This window comes from Pogoniulus pusillus, chromosome Z, assembly GCF_015220805.1.
Source record: "Pogoniulus pusillus isolate bPogPus1 chromosome Z, bPogPus1.pri, whole genome shotgun sequence".
NCBI classification, from domain to species: Eukaryota; Metazoa; Chordata; class Aves; order Piciformes; family Lybiidae; genus Pogoniulus; species Pogoniulus pusillus.
In genome coordinates, this window is record NC_087309.1 from 85,179,847 (window position 1) to 85,198,752 (window position 18,906).

At 38.3% G+C, this 18,906-nt stretch overlaps 1 protein-coding gene across 2 annotated transcripts in view; it reads right to left on the reverse strand.

Annotated features, from left to right (window-relative positions):
* Positions 1 to 733: 733 nt before the first annotated feature.
* SLC27A6 (solute carrier family 27 member 6) overlaps positions 734 to 18,906 on the reverse strand; it is a 37,688-nt gene continuing 19,515 nt past the window's right edge. Inside the window, exons 6-10 of one of the 2 annotated variants that reach the window (XM_064140015.1) lie at positions 7,224 to 7,314; positions 5,289 to 5,487; positions 4,643 to 4,740; positions 3,428 to 3,558; positions 734 to 2,123 (exon numbers count right to left, since the gene is read on the reverse strand). In XM_064140015.1, coding sequence (XP_063996085.1) covers positions 1,947 to 2,123; positions 3,428 to 3,558; positions 4,643 to 4,740; positions 5,289 to 5,487; positions 7,224 to 7,314 — 696 coding nt within the window. In that variant the 3' untranslated portion in view covers positions 734 to 1,946. Of the gene's footprint in view, positions 2,124 to 3,427; positions 3,559 to 4,014; positions 4,047 to 4,642; positions 4,741 to 5,288; positions 5,488 to 7,223; positions 7,315 to 18,906 lie in introns of those variants that run through there. The other variant, XM_064140016.1, reaches the window with a different exon arrangement.

Below are 18,906 nucleotides of genomic sequence, written 5' to 3' on the forward strand. Positions count from 1 at the left end.
GGTGTATTTGATATGTCTGAGGGAAAGGTCATCCAGAGGGATGGACAACTTTGAGCAGTGGGCCTATGTAAATCTCATGAGGTGCATCAGATGAAGTGTGGCCAGAGGTGAAAGGAGGTGATTATCCCCATGTACTCTACCCTTGTGAGACCTCAGCATAAGGTATAAACCTATTAGAGCATATCCAAAGGAGGGCCACAAAACTGATCAGAAGGATGGAACATCCCTGCTGTGAGGACAGGCTGAAAGAGTTGGTATTGTTCTGCCTGGACAAAAGAAGGTTCCAGTGCAACCTCGTTGGGGGCTTTCAGTACTTAAAGGAGGCCTTACAAGAGTCTTGGAATGGTGTTATTGGCAAAGTCTGTTGTGGCAGGACAAAAGATGGTGATTTTAAAATAAAAGTAGTTAGGCTTAGACTAGATATAAGGAATACATTCTTTATGATAACGCTAGTGAAAAACTGAAACAGGTTGCCCAGAGAGATGTGATTCCATCTCTGGAAACATTCAAGGTCAGGCTTTGAGCAACCTGATCTAGTTGAAGATGTCCCTGCTTATTCTAAGGGGGTTGGACTATATGACCCCTAAAGATCTCTTCCAACCAAACATTCTACAATTCTGTGATGATTCTTGTGATGATTCTGTGATTCTATGAATCTTTATATGTATTTTTACTGCATCCCTTGTCTGTTTTTTAAAGACAATCAATGAAATCAATAATCAGACAACAAAAATTCAACACAAGTTCTAATGATTTGTTGGAAGAAAAAACTAGAAAGCAACATGAAGAGACAGTTAATTTTGAAGCTATGTGACATCATACTCTCTTGAGAGCCTTGTTTCATACCACACTTCTGTCACATGAGGAATTTTCGGTATTCTGTAATACTGCTTCTGCTGATCAAAGGTGGCATCATGTCTATTAAAGGAGGCCACTGTAGAAATAGTGTATCAAAACAGGCTACAAAACAGACTTTATGCAATCAGACTTAAGTCAGAGACAATATAGAATTTAGTTGAAATAATCCTAATACTTGATTTAAAAAGTTTAAAAAGCAATTAAATAGAAAACATTATTTTTTTCCCTAATTTCTGCTATATTTTACATTCATTAATGACTACAAGAGGTTATTATTTTATAACAGTAAGCAAGCTGCATGTTAGCCAATATGCATGACATAAACTGCTGTAACAATTCCTTTTATGCTATATAGGCAATTATCCCCATTGAGTGTGTACATTTTTTCTGCCTATTGTCATGTGCTGCTAAACATTTAACAAAGTTTGCTCTGGCTTCACAGTTTGATTTCCCAAACAGGCAGCCTAACAAATGAAGAAACACAGATTATTACAACAAAACAATCTCAGTTACGATGTTAGTATAAACCTCCTAGTTTCAGGTTTGTTTGGAGGGCGTTCTTCAGCTTCATTCTTTCATTGAATGCTCCAGAAGACAAGTCCTCTGCAGAAGAGCTGTTTTATCTTTCAACCATTGTCAAGTATTTCTTAAAATGCATATAAGAAGCACAAATGAACTGCAAACTACATTTAAAAAAAGATGGTACTGGCATATTTTCACTGTCAAAACCCAACAACTTGTGCCACAGTCTTTTTATGTCGGATATTTTCTTCTATGTCTCATATGTTATATGTTAACTTAGTACTAAAAAAAACTACCAGATTCAGTATTTTTATTCCAAAATTAAGATAAAATAGATTCCATTTGCTTTTTCACATGTCTCTTAGTATTTGGTCTCAAGAGGTAAAAAATGATTAGTCAACAGTAATGATCAAGTTAGGAAAGATACATGACATACATGAATGTAAATATCGAGTGTACAAAATGTTAATCTGGATAACTATGTATAAATACTGAGAATTAATGCTACTGTTTTCTCACACAGTAGCTTGTATAGACTGTCCCATAATAGCCTATTATTAGATTAATTAAAGTTTCATTTTCCCAGACAAGATCATCTCATATACTTCTTTGGTTAACGAGATGTACGCTTTCTTAGACTTATCTAAAAAATAAAGAGGATCAGTAATGGTAGATGGATTAAAACCTTCATCCACCAGTCGAAATTTTTGTTGTTTGAATGTTCCAGTCATTTCCATGTTCTCCTAAATAAGACATATTAGTCAAAACACAAGATACTTATCTTTTGCTTACATTCACATCTCTTTGCTTGATATAAGGTCAATATCGCTTATTCTCATTACAATGGAAATCTAGAACAATTGTGCTGCTATAGATAATTGTCCAGAGACACAGTGGAAAAACATTACAGCCCACTGCTTTCTGCATTTGTGCAGAGGGTTGCATTACAGTGTCTGATCTTGTGGTCTCAATTCAGCTTCTTCAGTTATGTGCATTAGAAAACTACACATTGTAAAGAATCTGAGGGAAAAAAATGTCACTTCTTACTGATTAAAGTTCTTGAAATTCTCTATGATAATCACTGTTACCCTAATTAAAGGGTTCACATATTAAATCTGCGATACTCATACTCAGCCATGTCCAAATGAAGGTGTATCTTTAGCATATGTTTTATAAAGTTTCCAAGCTTCTTATCAGTGTCATTAAGTTACCTGGAAAAAGTAGCAGGAGGCATCTCCAGTGAGCGGCATCTCCAGTGAGCCACTTTTCCCTTTCCTCTTTACCTATTCTCAGCCCTGCTTTATAAACTTTCTCCCTATCTTTTGTCTTTACATTTTTTTGTATATATGCAAATTATCTATGAAAATGAAAAATAAAGTATTATCCATACTCTCATTTTTTTTCCCTAATTGTATGTAGTCCGTAGTATTACATTCACATTTTTAACTCTCTGGGAAAGGGAATAGGGTTTTTAGTCTTTTTTTTTTTTTTCCCCAAATTGGACAGTAGCTACAGTAAAGTACTAGTACAAAAGTAGAGATGGCTTTGATGATTATGGTGGTGACAGTAATAACATACATTTTTTATTCACCTTTTCAGTCTACCTAAGTACCCTTTCAAATGCTTTAACTTTTGCCACTACATTGCACAAAAATAACATTTTGATTACTGTGCACAATCACTCTCCTGCATTAACTTTAATTCTCTCTTCAGTTGTCTCCAGTGAATAAAAGGGATTTTAGATTATATACTCTAGGTGCAGTTGTTCACATTTTGTTAATCTGAATATTTGTTTTCTGATGTTTCTAATCTCCCTAAATCCCTTTGTATGATCTCTATTCTTACTCATTTGTACAACTCCTCTGTTTTAACATAATCTACAAATTGCATAGATTTATTCCTTTCCCAGGACTCCTATAACTAAGACAGCAATGTGCACCAGTTTTAAAACTAGTGATGTAATAAAGGAATAAGCACTTTACGTTATTCATCTAGTCCTCTGTTCAAATGATGTAGATGTTTCTTTGTGCTGTGCAGTAATGCTTACCTGGACCCTTAAAAACAGTGGACAAGCATAGCTTGGTAGATAGGTCACTACTTGTTTGTACGTTTGTTCCAAGTCTAATGACATATTCTGCTTTAAAATAACTGAGACCATTCCTGCTTTTCCTTCATGATCTGGAGGAAAGAAAGTGAGATTGAGATTTTTGAAGCATGAATAAAGTTGACAATTTAGTGATGAAACTTACAAGAAAAGAACTGTTATGTATTAATAAACTGACAGTCATCTTCTGATTTTCAGTAAAGCTGGAATGTTGCATTCATATTTTATATGGCATTACATGTATTTGGAGATTACTCAAGTGATCAATTAAGCAATAGTGCTGTAAAAGAGTTTGGCACATAAGAGTAAATGGAGTCCCATGCTCAAGATTAGTCAATACCTAAGTCATTATGATAGTCATCAAAAAACAAGAGTGAAAAACACTTTCTGAAAGACAAGAGTGCTGAGCCTCATTCCTGTGTCAGCCAATTATGACTTCTCTTTAGCTCTACCTTTTCTCTTTTGCCAGTGTCTACTCTCAGACCTGCAGGTCTGAATGTTAACAGAGGGCGAGATTAAAGGGTTCTTACTGGTTTGACTGGAAATAGAGAGTATTGTGGATCTATGGAAAAGAACAAAAGATGTAAACATAAAAGCAATTAACTTCATCCATCAAAAAGACCCCTCCTGGGGACACTGGTTTCTGGGAGGAGTGTTGTGTTTCTGTATTACTTTTTAAACTTGTATATTTCTGTAAATATCTGCTTGTATACTGTGTTAAGCTGTAAATATAAAGCTTCATTCAATTTCCAGATCGACTGAGTCTAGTGTGGGTGATTTTCCAACATGGGAGGAGGGCGAGTAACACCTAAACCATCACAATCGTGTCTTTAGTTTTGTAATATATCTGTTTACAGGTGGTTTATGTGGCTAAGTGAGAAGTGAAAACACACAGAATAATATCTTCATACACTTTTCTTTAGTTACTGTAGTTCTAGTTGACTTTTTTTTTGACACACAGATCTGTGGATTTTACACATAGAAAAAAAATTACTGGCTCATTCACAATTGGGTGGTATTTTCTTTATACAGATCTCCATCTTATTTAGGTATTGAAGAGATGATTCAATCAGAAGTGATTCACAGATTTAAAATGTTAAATCTAAGAGTTACTAGAATTAACAACTGAGAAAAACATAGAGCTAAAGCTTCTTTTACCTGGCACAGGTACACCATACACATTTGCTTCTTGTATGAAGTCTAACATTACAATGACATCCGAAACCTCTGTAGTTGCAACATTCTCCCCTTTCCATCTAAAACATGTGAAAAAAATACATGGACATCTCTTTAAAAATCATTACCTTCAGTAGGACCTCCATTCACTTCAGACTAACACCACCTGAAATTTGTTCTCACTTGTCACACTGGTGCATTGATCTGATCCCAGAAGCCAATGCTTGCATTTCGAATGGTACTGCACATTAGATGTCACCATAAAGTGTAAAGTATTTATCTAAATCTATCACCTGTGAGCAATCCTTATCATTTGGTACATTTTTCTCCACACCAGTATACAATTTCCTTGCTCCTAGCAAAATCATCACTTAGCTCCCATGCTCATGGGAAGGGCTGTAGAAAAAGTGGTAATTCCTACAAAATGCTCTGGAAATGAGATATCCAGCTCCAGAGGAACACTTTTTCAAAATTAATCTCCTGTCATCCACTTTAAAATCATTATTAACTACATCACAATAATAATAAAGCAAACACTTCTGGGTAAAAACAAATAGAACAGTATTACAATGTCCTGTATATCCATGGTTTTTAATGAACAAGATATGAAAATAAATAATTATTATACCTGAAGGTATCTCCAATTCTGTCCCAAAAATAAAGAAAATTCTCATGGTCTTGAACCATTAGATCTCCAGTATTATAATAAACATCTCCCTTCTTAAATACTTCATGGAGTAGTTTCTTTTCTGTGTGTCTCTTATTGCCAGCATAACCAAAGAAGGGGTTCTTTGAATTGACTTTGGAAATGAGAAGACCAGCCTCACCTATAGAGAGAAGTTGAAAGAATGTAAACCTAAAGTTTCACTGCACTTCTTTGGTACTTTACATGGACATCAATTTGGTGCATAGAATTTTACAAGATCATTACGTAAGGCCGAATAATAAAAACTTATCTGCTTCTACTGCTTTACAATTCCTTTGGTCACCTCTACATGCATAGTGACCAGAAAGACACACTACAGTATTGTTCACTTCAATTTCCAGCCTTTTGTGTTTCTTCCTGATGACTCACCAGTCTTGTCACAAGAAATTTAATCAGCCAATTGTAATTTCACTATTATGTTTAGTATCCTCTCAAAGTGCACAATTCAAGAGAGTATTATGTCCAGCTCCCTACAGCTTACTGAATTTCAAGTGATGAGTCTTGATTTTGCCAGGTTCCTACCAAAAATCTGATGTTAATAAAAAGCAGGTGTTCGGTCCAGGCATTAAATCTCTGCTTCAATTCCTTTCAGACATTCTAAGAAGAATTCTTAGATGTTACTAATGTGTTATAGCCTTATTATTTTCTTTTTGGAGTAAAATACAAAAGTTTTAATATATTCCTCCCACCCCACTCCAAACAGGGAGAGGTAGATAAAGGATTCCTCTGTTACACATCTAGAGTACCAGCACATTCTGAACAATAAAGCTTAAGAGTCACGTTATTTATTATCAGAGACAGGAATTATAAATATGAAAATATATGAAAATATATAAAAATAAAAATGTGTCCAAGGGTAAGCACAATTCTTAATTTATGACTCTCTCCTCATAAAACCAGCTGTCTTTTTGCAATAAAATGATACTTTTTAAGGTGAAAGCATATAGGTGCCTAGCAGTGTGACTGCAGCCATGATGCTCTGAGGATACAGAGCACGAGTTAAGAGGATATAGACACAGAAAATACTCTGTACTAGACTGACTAGTATAACTGGAAAAAATAGTTTCCATTTAGACCATGTGTTTACTTCATAGGTGGGTCTGAACATACCTACATGTGACTTCCTATACAATTTCACATTTTGGGGACCATAGAATCGTAGAATCAACCAGGTTGGAAGAGACACATATTTTCCTTAAAGTGCCCATCTTTGATTAAGACCTGTTAGAAAACTCCTTTGGAAACTCTGCTTCAGCTGCCTGTTGAAGCTGTTTGCCTGACCTTTAGAAAAGAGTTTCTGGCACTTCAGCTTCTAGGCATTACTTAGGCAAGCTATCTTCCTATAGTAAACCAGACATGCTTCACTTTTTTACACACTTTGCAAATAGCTATAATCAAGAGATACCAGGCATTTACTGAGTAATTTGAAGGCAGCTATAATCAAGCAACTTCCTTTAAAATAACAACCAACAAAACACTGATAATTCTAATCAACTAATTTTGTCAGGAACTCCTAATGTCTCACAAAAAAGCATTTGCTTTAATCCACCAGTCTTTCTTGTAGATTTCTTAGGCAGCCATTTCACTGTGTTAACCTCTTAAAAAAAATGCTGCTGTCTCTTCTACATAGTCAGACATAACAGCACATCAGCATTTTTGAACATTGCTCCTTTGTATATATATCCTAGAATCTCCCAAGTTCCTCTGGTATGTTTAGTCATGTTTAGTCTTTGATCAAAAACCATATTGCTTTTGTCAGAGTAAAGACTAATAATTGATGTTGGCATAGTCTAGTAGCACAACAGCAAGGCTCCTTAAACATTTCTAAGGAGTATTTGCATTAAAATGCACTCTTACCTTTCTTAACTTTCTCACACCAACCATGCTTATTTCTAATTGGCTCATCTTTTAGGAAATCATACTTGATTAAATCAAAGGGGAAAAAAAGCTGGAAAGCAAGAAAAGGGTCATTACTCATCTAGAGAGTGACATCTGGTGGCTGCAAAAATAAAGCAAGGAAACCTTTTCTCCAGTCTTGCTCAAGTAAAATACAGTTCCATTTAAAACTGGAAATACGCTGCCTAGGGATTACACTCTTATCTGACAGCAAGCAATTTATAACCTTCTAACTTTCAAAAATATTTGATGAATATACAGCATTGCAGTTTTATCAGTTTTCTTACAAGTAAGTTACTAGAGCCACATAACCATGGAAGAGCTTACCTGACTGAGAGTTAGAGAAGCATATTTGGAATTTAAATGACATTTAACGGTACTGGCAGTATGAAAAATGTTATTGAGGTCTTCTGGCACCCAAAACAACTGGCAAAGGCAAGGCCTAAATCTCCTTACAAAGGGCAACTTGTCTCTTGTTGGGCTTTTCCCTTGCATAACTAGCTTCAGTTCTTCACTCCAGCTGTCTCAGCCTGCTGTATGGCAGAAAGTCTCATTGAGAGCATTAGCAAAACCATATGTACGTACTTTCATCGCATGTGATGTGGTTACATACCTTGAGTCCTTACACTGCAGACCTGCTACTTATAATCCTCTTGTGTAAGGATTATTCTAGAAAATGTGGCTCTGAGTTAACTGAAGGAGAGAGCAAGATATTCTTAACAACAGCAGAAATACCAATACTCTTTTTCTCCAATATGCAGGGTCTGACTTCTTTTTAACTTAATTTTTCTACTGTTGTAAGAATCCAAACCAGACTTTTGAGAGACATTGGCAAACACGTGCCTGGTAATATATGGACCAGTATGCTTGCAGTTTTTATCCTAAGGCTTCAGTTTGCTCAGCTTGGGATAATGATTTCCCTTTTCATAAACAAGATATTAGTGATATATTTAACAACTAGTCAAACCAAGGATATATAATTATCTTCTCCTGGAGAAATCTTGGCAGCTGAGAAAACAATCTTAAAACTACATTAACATTCACCTGCACTCTTCACAAAAAAGAAGTGCAGTGTAATTTAAAGATGGTGTTATAAAACTGACTGAAGTTAAAAGTAGGATACTAAAACATAAATTGCTTTGCTTTCCTGCAACTGATTTGGGTGAAGACTTGCATAATTATTTTAGCTTAGTCTGAAATGTTGCTGTAACTGTATTGCATCATTTTGTTTCCGATTAAGTCTGAATAAATAGCAACTTGAATCCAACACCAAATGCACAATTTCAGCCTTATATGGTCAGATTTGTTTTACTGTGCTTTCCTTCTACCCTAGGTCTGAGACAAAAAAGTATTTTAAACAGTTGCTAAAATCAGCAGGGTCATAGTATAGAAAAATCAAGTTATGATCCAAGATCTGGATACTTTTGAATAAAGTGAAGAACATGTTTTAAATAACTACAGACAATAACATTTATTGATAGTCAAGAATTTGAGGAACAAAAAAAAAGTTTATTTTAATTAGAAAATAACTGTATTATTCTTGATGAATGGGAATTATTCCTAACAGACATAAGTCTTCTCTTTTGACTGTCTACATTTAATTGTTATTTTCCACTTTATTTTTTGCATTGATACTTACTACTTTAATAGGTTTCATATGACAGATCCAAAGCAATGGATACTATAAACAGTAAGAATGAAATAGCATGAAATGTTAATCTGGTATTTCTGTCTTTGAATAGCATTGAACCCTGTTCACTCCCTTAGAGCTCAACAGCTGTATCTTGTCAACATATTATCTATATGACATATGAGGTTGCTAGAAACTTCAATCTGGTATCTGAGATTATCAACAACTGTTGAAATATCTACTCTTCATGTTGCTGCTTCTGTCTTACAGTGACAACAACTTCAGAGTACAAGCAATGCCTATTTTCAGAGAGCTTTTTAAAATAAGACATACAAATCTATAATTTAAAGGAGAAAATGTCACTTACTGTATTAGACGTGCGTAATGAAATCATGTCAATATACACTCTGTGCAAACAGCTGTCTCAATGCAAACACCTTTCTTTTCATATAAAATACTAGAAAATGAAAGCTACAAAATAAAGTATTCTGTCTAGGTATTGCTTAATGTCATTATTTAAAATTTTATTGGAGAAGAGGGCCTGAGTTGGTGAAACATTACCACATTGCTGTCACATGAATGCAGCATTTATAACATTAATGTACATTTTACTCCCTAAATAACCACATAAACATGCCAAATATAAAAACCTCATGATTTATCTAGCTGAAATTTTAAACGACTTAAACTGCAACATTATTGCCTATTACTATAATTCATGGATGTTACCTTTTTTTAATTAGCTGGAAATATTTCAGTTTAAACACTGCTTTGAAATTCCTAAATTACAGTTCTTTGCTTTAGAGATATCCTCCTAGAGTTTATAAACCAAGGCATTACATTTAGTAGGTTTAGCACTAAGCATCCTTAAAAAAGTGAAATGTAAGGGAAAATAATTCTCAGTATAGTATCATCATATATCATATAAATGCTTTTAAAATATACTTGTAATCACAGAATCATAGAACCAACCAGGTTGGAAGAGACCTCCAAGATCATCCAGTCCAACCTAGCACCCAGCCCTATCCAGTCAACTAGACCACTAAGTGCCTCATCCAGTCTACTCTTGACCACCTCCAGGGACGGTGACTCCACCACCTCCCTGGGCAGCCCATTCCAATGCCAAATCACTCTCTCTGTGGCTACCTATCTACTTTTAAAGAGTAGATGTGTAGGTCTTCTGCATAATTTTTTAATCCAAAGTAACAAAAACAAGGAAAAAATGTTTAGTGCTATACTCAGTATTAACTGAATTACCATGTACTACAGTAAATTTCTTTGCAATATACTTGAAGAACCTTAGATTATTTTAACACAAAACTAGTCAGAAGAGCAGAAACAACACTAATTTTCATTGGTCAGTGAATTTTGGAGATTTCATTGCTTGGATTAACATATGCCAATGTTCTTCCTGTTAATACTGTTTTCTAGAGTCTTAAGATTTGCTTAGTTTCATTTACTTTTAACCTAAAAACTCTCTTCTGCCATTGAAGTTCTACTATTATAAGAAAAAAAGTGCATAATATTAATTCTGTGTTGGTGCGTGAAAGACAAAATATTTTATAAGTTGGATTGATTTAGGATTTGTTGTAAGATTTAAATGTTTCTCAGCTCGAATTTGATTGTGATATACAGAGTTTTGAATAAGTCATTTAGATTCCTATAGTAGTTGGCATACTTATACTCGAAAAAAAAGACATCCATAGAGAAAGTTTGGAGTTATTTTTTTTCAATGCTGGTTTTTGAGGTATACTTGCCAAAGATTAATTTCAGCCCTTCTTACAAGCTTCCATGAATCTCAATAGTTTCATTCTGCCACAGCATGTTCTCTGCTGTCACTCAGAATATATTTAAGTGTAGAATATACATATGATAGACATGACTGGCAGTCTTACAGATTCTTCCCATATCACATTTATATACATACACAGCTAATGTGTGTCATATATAAGTGTGCCAGTTTGAAGCAGGCTAGAATGTTTGGTGAGAAGAATGAGATTACAGGCTGTGGAAAGAAAACAATGGCAATGTCTACTTTGCTCACAGTCTTGCTGAGAAGTAGAGCAACAGGAAATAAAAACATTAGATAACACATTTTCATTATTAATATTATCTACATGCATATGCTTGCCAAACATTAAACAGTAATTTATTATGTTACTAAGTTTATCTATACTCTATCTTATTTTTAAAACATTTCCAGTTTTACCAGCTATTCAGAAGCTTCCACATTTCTGTTCATTGACTCTATATGAACTTACTTATTGAAGATTTTGCTCATGTACCACAGTGATGCTTTCAAGTACATGAGCCAATCTTTCCTAGATAAAGAGCACAGTTTAAAAATAAACAGGTGCGAGGAAGAGAACAGCCTCACACACAATGATTTCTTGGATATATGACAACTGCTATAACAGTCACCTGTTTCATCTTATTAACTTCTGTCTTTCAAATTGTTTATTAAAATAAATGTATTATGCAGAACCTTAATATTTATTACAAACATTTGTTCCTAACCCTGGACAGTTATTCGCAAAAAGTTGCTTGCTTATTCTGAGAGCTTTTAAAAGTGTAACTTATAACTGCATTTCACCTGTAGAAACTGTGCCACTGCCATTACTGTGGTGGAGGGGCAGCAGCCCCAAAACTGAGGCTTTTCTATGCCTCTACATGCCCAGACATGTTCTTCTGCCAGGACCCACGAGGCAGCAAACAAATTGTGTAACACACACACGCCCAGCCCGTGTGCCCCTGGGGTCCGCCCAGGTAATCCCCTATTGGGAGGTCCAGGCATGTTTCTATTGCTTATTGGGGCAAGGTTTGGCTTACTGACAACCTGATTGGTCATTCTAGATGTCCAACAAGCCACGAATCTCAGATCAGAGCCTATAAAGAGGGGTGCACAGCAGCACCACATGGTCAGACCGTCCAGAGGTTCAAACTGTTCAGAAGCTTAGAGCATTCAGACTCAGCTCTGATCCGCAGCAGCACCCTGCTGCCCTGACCTGCTTGCATGGCCTAGACACAGGATCAGGCCTTACTCACTTGCAAGCATTACAGAGGCTCAGACCTCATGTATTCATCTCAAGGTGCATTCAAGCTACCTGCGAATCCTCTGAGAAGCAGAGCACATTCATGCCTGCACCATACATATATGGGGAGCCGAGAACCCCCTACGTAAGCCTAGAGCTATCTTGATTTATCTACGGAGTTAAGTCTCCCTGCAGCACAGCATAGACCCTGCTTGCCAGCTGCTCTGGAAGTCTGGAAAGACCCAGAGCCCAGCAGACCCTCAGACTGTCTGCAAACCTGCAAACGCAGCCTGCTAGCTGTGAGACTGTGTCAGAAGCTACACGGACCAAATCCTTCTCCTGCATCGGGAAATTCCTGCCAGCTGATCATCCCTGGACACATACAGCATCCAGAAGCCGCAGCACCGAGGCAGAGACTACTTCACCCCAGGAGAGAAGGTTAGAGAAATATTGTTACCCTAGAGACTGGGAAAACCTTTATCACCCCTTGCAAGCCAGGACAGACTCCAGCTCACCAAGACCCCAAGTACTGGGCACATGCTGAGACAGATTCCCGAGAGGGTGATTAATGATTAATACCCAAGAGCATCACACCTAAGTAAGCTTTAAACCTTTGTAATGTAAGTTACCTCTATCTGAAGAGCACACACAGTTTCAGCGTCTACTGGGCAAACACTAGAGTGGTTAAGAGGCATTAAGCCTAAGAATCTTTCTCTCTGTCAATAATAGTTAATAATTTGATATTCCCATTTAATAATCAACCCCTGTATATATATCCCAAAGCTATTTTCATAAACTTCCAATATGAGCCTTGAATTCATAGTGGTTGGGGGTGGTATAAATTTGTAAATATTAATTTTAATAAATAATTTTATAAAAAATCAAAACCACCTCAAATTAATTTTCTCACCTCCCCCTAACAGAGGAGGAATAGAGAAACCCCCTCCATGACAATTACCTGTAACAGAAACGCCTGTCTATTTCTTTTCCTTTTCCCTGCTAAAAATATTGTACCTTCTATTATTCCTGCTATAATTTCTATATCTGTAGGTATGGGGTTTCACGCTATCCTTTACTTCATCCCAACTGTGCAATTAGGCCAGCAGGAGGAGAGGAAGCTTCTCCTTTTCCTTTACTGTATCACATATATGAACACACAAGTCTCTTTTTCCCTTTCTCAGTTTTCTTTCCTTCTATTCCCAATTAAACAAAGAAATTGGTGCCTAGAAAATCCCTTGAGAGTAGCCCAAGGGTGTCTCCTCATATTGTCCCATATGTCACAAATAACACTTGAAAATTTGTGGTAGCAATTCTTTGAAGAAACAAACAAACAAAAAAAGCAATTGGATGGCTGTTGTGCTATTCTCAGCTTTCCAGCAGGTGATTGCCCTTTCCACAACACCCATGAGTAAGAAAATCAAATATAAAGCAGCCTTCTACATACTGCTAGATGTCCAGCAGATGTCATTCAGACTGAAATAAAACACAGCAGCTATGCTCCAGAAGATACCCATAAAATGTATTTTTAAAAGCCTGTCCCCGTCGTTCTGACACCCAGCCCGCAGTTATTTACAGACATTTATTAAATCCCCTCTCAGTCTTCTCTTTTCCAGACTAAAATAGCCCTAGATCCCTCAGCATCTCCTCATAAGGCATGTCCTCCAGTCCCTTAATCATCCTTGTAGTCTTCTGCCAGACCCTCTCCAGCAGATCCCTGTTCCTCTTAAACTGGGGAGCCCAAAACTGAGTACAGTACTCAAGATGAGGTCTCACCAGGGCAGAGTAGAGTTGGAGGAGAACCTTCCTTGATCTGCTGGATATACTCTTCTTAATACACTCCATAATCAAACATTGGCCTTCTTGGCCACAAGGGCACACTGCTGTCCCATGGATAACTTGTTATGCACCAGCACTCCCAGGTCCCTCTCCACAGTATTTAACAGACTGCAGAACTGTTTATTTAAGACATGTATCAATTGTATTACTACTATCATGCCATGTTATTCCACTGACACAAATTCTTTCAGAGAGAGAGAATGTGAAAATACAATACGGTGGAAATAGTCTGGGAGATTCCTGGAGTGTGTAGAAAACAACCTCCTGACACAGGTGGGAAGAAAGCCAACTAGTGAAGTCACCTCACTGGACTTGTTTGTGAACAGAGAAGGACTTCTGACGATGTGAAGGCTGGGGCCTATCATGGGCATAGTGATCATAAAATGATAGATTTTTCAAATCTTGGGGATGTAAAGAGAAGATTCAGCACCAATTTGGACTGCTACTTTGGACTTCCAGAGTGCAGACTTTGACCTGTTTAGAAGTCTGATTGACAAAGTCCCTTAGAAGACAGTCCAGGGGGGCAAAGCAGTCCAAGAAGGCTGCACACTTTTCAAGAAAGAACTCTTCAGAGTGTAGGAGCAAGCCACTCCCATGTACTGTAAGACAAGCTAGCAGGGAAGATCAGCCTGGCTGAACAAAGATCTTTGTCTGGAACTCAAGTCCTAGGTACCTACACCATGTAGATGCACATTGGCTGGCTGCCAATGGACACCACAGACCGATGATTCTGACGGAGCTGGAGGAAGTGCTCATCAGGCCACTTTCTGTGAATTTTCTGCAATTGCAGATCCCACTTAACTGAAGGTTAGCAAATGTGATGCCCATCAACAAGAAAGGCTGGGAAGAGGATCCAGGGAACTATAGGTCTGTCAGCATGACCTCGGAGATGGGAGAGGTTATGAGGCAGGTCTGGCTTGATAGAATCATAGAATCAATCAGGTTGAAGAGACCTCCAAGATCATCCAGTCCAACCTAGCACCCAGCCCTATCCAATCAACTAGACCATGGCACTAAGTGCCTCATCCAGTCTTTTCTTGAAGACCCCGAGGGACAGTGCCTCCACCACCTCCCTGGGCAGCCCATTCCAATGGGAAATCACTCTCTCTGGGAAGAACTTCTTCCTAATATCCAGCCTATACCTACCCTGACACAACTTGATACTGTGTCCCCTTGTTCTATTGCTGGTTGCCTGGGAGAAGAGGCCACCCCCCACCTGGCTACAATGCCCCTTCAGGTAGTTGTAGACAGTAATAAGATCACTCCTGAGCCTCCTCTTCTCCAGGCTAAACAGGCCCAGCTCCCTCATCCTCTCCTCATAGGATTTGTGCTCCAGGCCCCTCACCAGCTTTGTTGCCCTTCTCTGGACATGTTCCAGCACCTCAACATCTCTCTTGAATTGAGGGGCCCAGAACTGGACACAGGACTCAAGGTGTGGCCTGACCAGTGCTTGTCCTACTGGCCACCACTGTTCCTGATGCAGGCCAGGATGCCATTGGCTCTCTTGGCCACCTGGGCACGCTGCTGCCTCATCTTCAGCCTACTATCTATCAGTACTTCCAGGTCCCTTTCCTCCTGGCTGCTCTCCAGCCACTCAGTCCCCAGCCTGTAGCGCTGCTTGGGGTTGTTGTGGTCAAAGTGCAGAACCCTGCACTTGGCCTTGTTAAATCTCATCCCATTGGCCTCTGCCCACCCATCCAGCCTGTCCAGGTCCCTCTGCAGGGCTCTCCTACCTTCCAACAGATCAACACCTGCTCCTAGCTTGGTGTCATCTGCAAACTTACTGATGCTGGACTCAATGCCCTCATCCAGATCATCAATAAAGATATTGAACAGGACTGGGCCCAGCACTGATCCTTGGGGAACACCACTAGTGACTGGCTGCCAACTGGATGTGGCACCATTCACCACCACTCTCTGAGCTCTGCCATCCAGCCAGTTCTTGATCCAGCACAGAATGAATCTGTCCAAACCATGAGCTGCCAGCTTGGCCAGGAGCTTCTTGTGGCAGACAGTGTCAAAGGCTTTGCTGAAGTCCAAGTAGACTACATCCACAGCCTGTCCCACATTCACCAGGTGGGTAACCTGATCATAAAAGGAGATGAACTTGATCTCCTACTATGGCAAGGGGATCTGCTTAGTGGATGAGAGGAAGGCTGTGGATTTTGTCTACCTAGACTTAAGTAAAGTTTTTGACACTGTCTTCCATATCATTCTCCTGGAGAAACTGGCTGCTCATGGCTTGGATGGGTAGATGCTCTGCTGGGTAAAAATCTGGCTGGGTGGCCAGGTCCAAAGGGTGATGGTGAATAGAGTTAAATCTAGTTGGCAGACAGTCATGAGTGCAGTTTCCCACAGCTAGTATTTGGGCCAGTTTTCTTAACATCTTTGTCAATTATCTGGGTGAGGGAATAGAGAGCACTGTCAGTAAGTTTGCAGAAATACACTCAACGGGGTGGAAGTGTTGTTCTGCCTGAGGGCAGGGAGGCTCTACAAAAGGATCTGAATGGGCTGGGTCAGTGGACAGAGGCTTATTGTATGACACTCAACAAGGCCAAGTGCTGGGCCCTGTACTTGGGTCACAACAATCCCATGCAAGTCTACAGGTCTGGGGAAGACTGCTCAGTCTGCCCAGAGGAAGAAAACCTGGGGATGCTGGTTGAAAGCTAGTTGAATACGAGCCAGCAGTGTGCTACATTGTCCAAGAAGGCCAACAGCATCCTGGCTTATATCAGAAACAGTGTGGCTCGCAAGAAGGGAAGTAATAGTACTTCTCTACTGGACAGTGGTGAGGCCAGTGAATACTGTGTTCAGTTTTGGACTCAGTACAGGACATCGAAGCTACTGAAGAAGAGCAAGGAAGCGAAGTGAAGCTGGTGAGCAGTCTTATGAGAAGCAGTTGAAGGAGCTGGGATTGTTTAGCTTACAAAAGGGAGGCAGAGGAAGGTTTTCATGGCTCTCTAGAAATAGGTGAAAGGAGACTGTAGCTAGTGTGGACTGGTCTCCCAGGTAACAAGCAGAAAGAGAAAATACTCTCAAGTTGTGCCAAGGGAAGTATAGGTTCAATATCAGGAAAAAATTCTTCACTGCAAGGGTTATGAAGTACTGGAATAGGCTGCCTGGAGAAGTGACAAAGTCATCATTCCTGGAGGTATTTAAAAGATGTATAGATGTGATGATGGGGGACAGGCACATGGTTTAGTGGTGACTTGGTATTCACAGGTTACTGGTTGGATCAAAATATATTGTAATGAAAAAGCTCCTGGTGGAGCTTTGGGGCAGTTTCTGAAACCTCCTTGATTTGTAAGACATTTGGGACCATTCTATTTCCACACAAAATTAATCAAACAATCCACCCACTGACCTGGCTAGACATACCATTCCCACGTAGCCAAGACAAGGTGGTTTTCCTCTGCACTGAATCTGGTTTTCAGCTACAACTTTCCTTCTTCTTTGCAATTCTACAGTCATAGAATGTCAGTGTACATGCAATGGGGGACGGGCTGGGAGGAAACACATCTGAGGCACCTTGGGGAATAGGCATAGCCAGTTACTGAGCTAGCACACATATAATATACTTAACTACTTTTCTTAGGACAGAACCTGTGGAAATGACTGAAGATTTACTATAGATTTGTTTCTAGGAAAAAGAGAGTATTAAAAAAGACACAATAAAATTGATTTCAAGCCAAATGGAGTGAATGCCTTTTTCCAGTTCATAAAATATCTTATGGTCTTTCCATATTCATAGTTAATAAGCAAGGGGACAAACCAGGATTGTTTTAGCAGACTATACTGACGTTTCTGTAGACCATAGCAGTTACAGTTGTACAAAAACTACAGAAAAGATGTCTAACGGTATCAAGTATTCGGTTACAACTGCATTTGTTTTTTAACTGCAGCTTGCACAAGTTATTTTTACTCCTACTCTGCAGTTGTTAGGGTCAGACTTTAAGTCTAATTATTAAAAAGGAAAAAGCATAATTTTTCATATGGAAAAAACTCCAGAATATTAGCCATACTTTTGGAAACACAAAGAGCATGTTATGACATATTGAGTGCCAGTTTAAATACAAACAACCCCTACACACACACTACTGGATTAAAAATGTAGATAATCAATAAATAGGTAATTTCAAGTCTAATCCTGTATCTGCTGTAACTTTACACAGTAATTACAAAAGACTAATACTAATGACAGAACTCTGTCAAAAGTTCAAAAACACTGAAAATAAATTTATTCAGGTTTGGAACAACTGTAAAATTTGGTTAAGTAAGTACATAGACAGACAGACAGATATATATATATATAAAAAATTAGATAAAAGGAAGCATCATATGACAGAAAAGTCTGAAATTCAAATTAATTTTAACTCTAAGGTTTCTGGTTCACCTACTAAGGCCTACATTCCAGATTCCTGATTTCCTTACTGGATCTGTACCCTTCTAGAGACAGCCATCAGCACCAAATGTCTGCAGTCCATACTACAGTGCACCAGTCATGTAGAGCAGAGAATCAGTATAGTAAGTTTGCTTAAATTCCTTAGCTCTCAACAGTTTCTGAAGAACACACTAACTCTTATGATGTTTTTCTAAGTGCTTCCAGGTTCCTCCCTGCAGTCTGAATTCCTGTTCCAGAAGTGAAGAATTCCTCTGGCCTGAAGTTATAGTCTGTGGTGATCCTATATTGCAGTTGTAGACCCTTGAATGTATCCTGCTTATAAACCTATTAGTCTGTCATCAGGAGGTACCTCTGATGCATTTGCAGACAATATTTTTATATTATTACCTGGAAAAAAACTTTTTTTGTGGACATGTTACTACCAGTTCTTTTTAGGAGCACAAATACTACTTGAGTCAGCAGTACTCATACACATACAGAGGTATCTCAGTATACTCAAGTGTCTCAGTTAATTTGCTGGTTTTGAGCAGTGTGTATAGTCCTGTTTATTTCAAGAAAAGTAAAAATTGCTGTAAATAACAACATAATATTTAATACCTAGTATCTTTGCTAGAAAGCCTTGCTAAATAATATTTCAGTGCACACATGTTGCATATTGACTTCTCAAACCACTTAAGGCATAGTATTAATGAGACTCAAAAGGAAAAAAATCCACAAAATGCAAGCTGTAATAAATTCCTCATT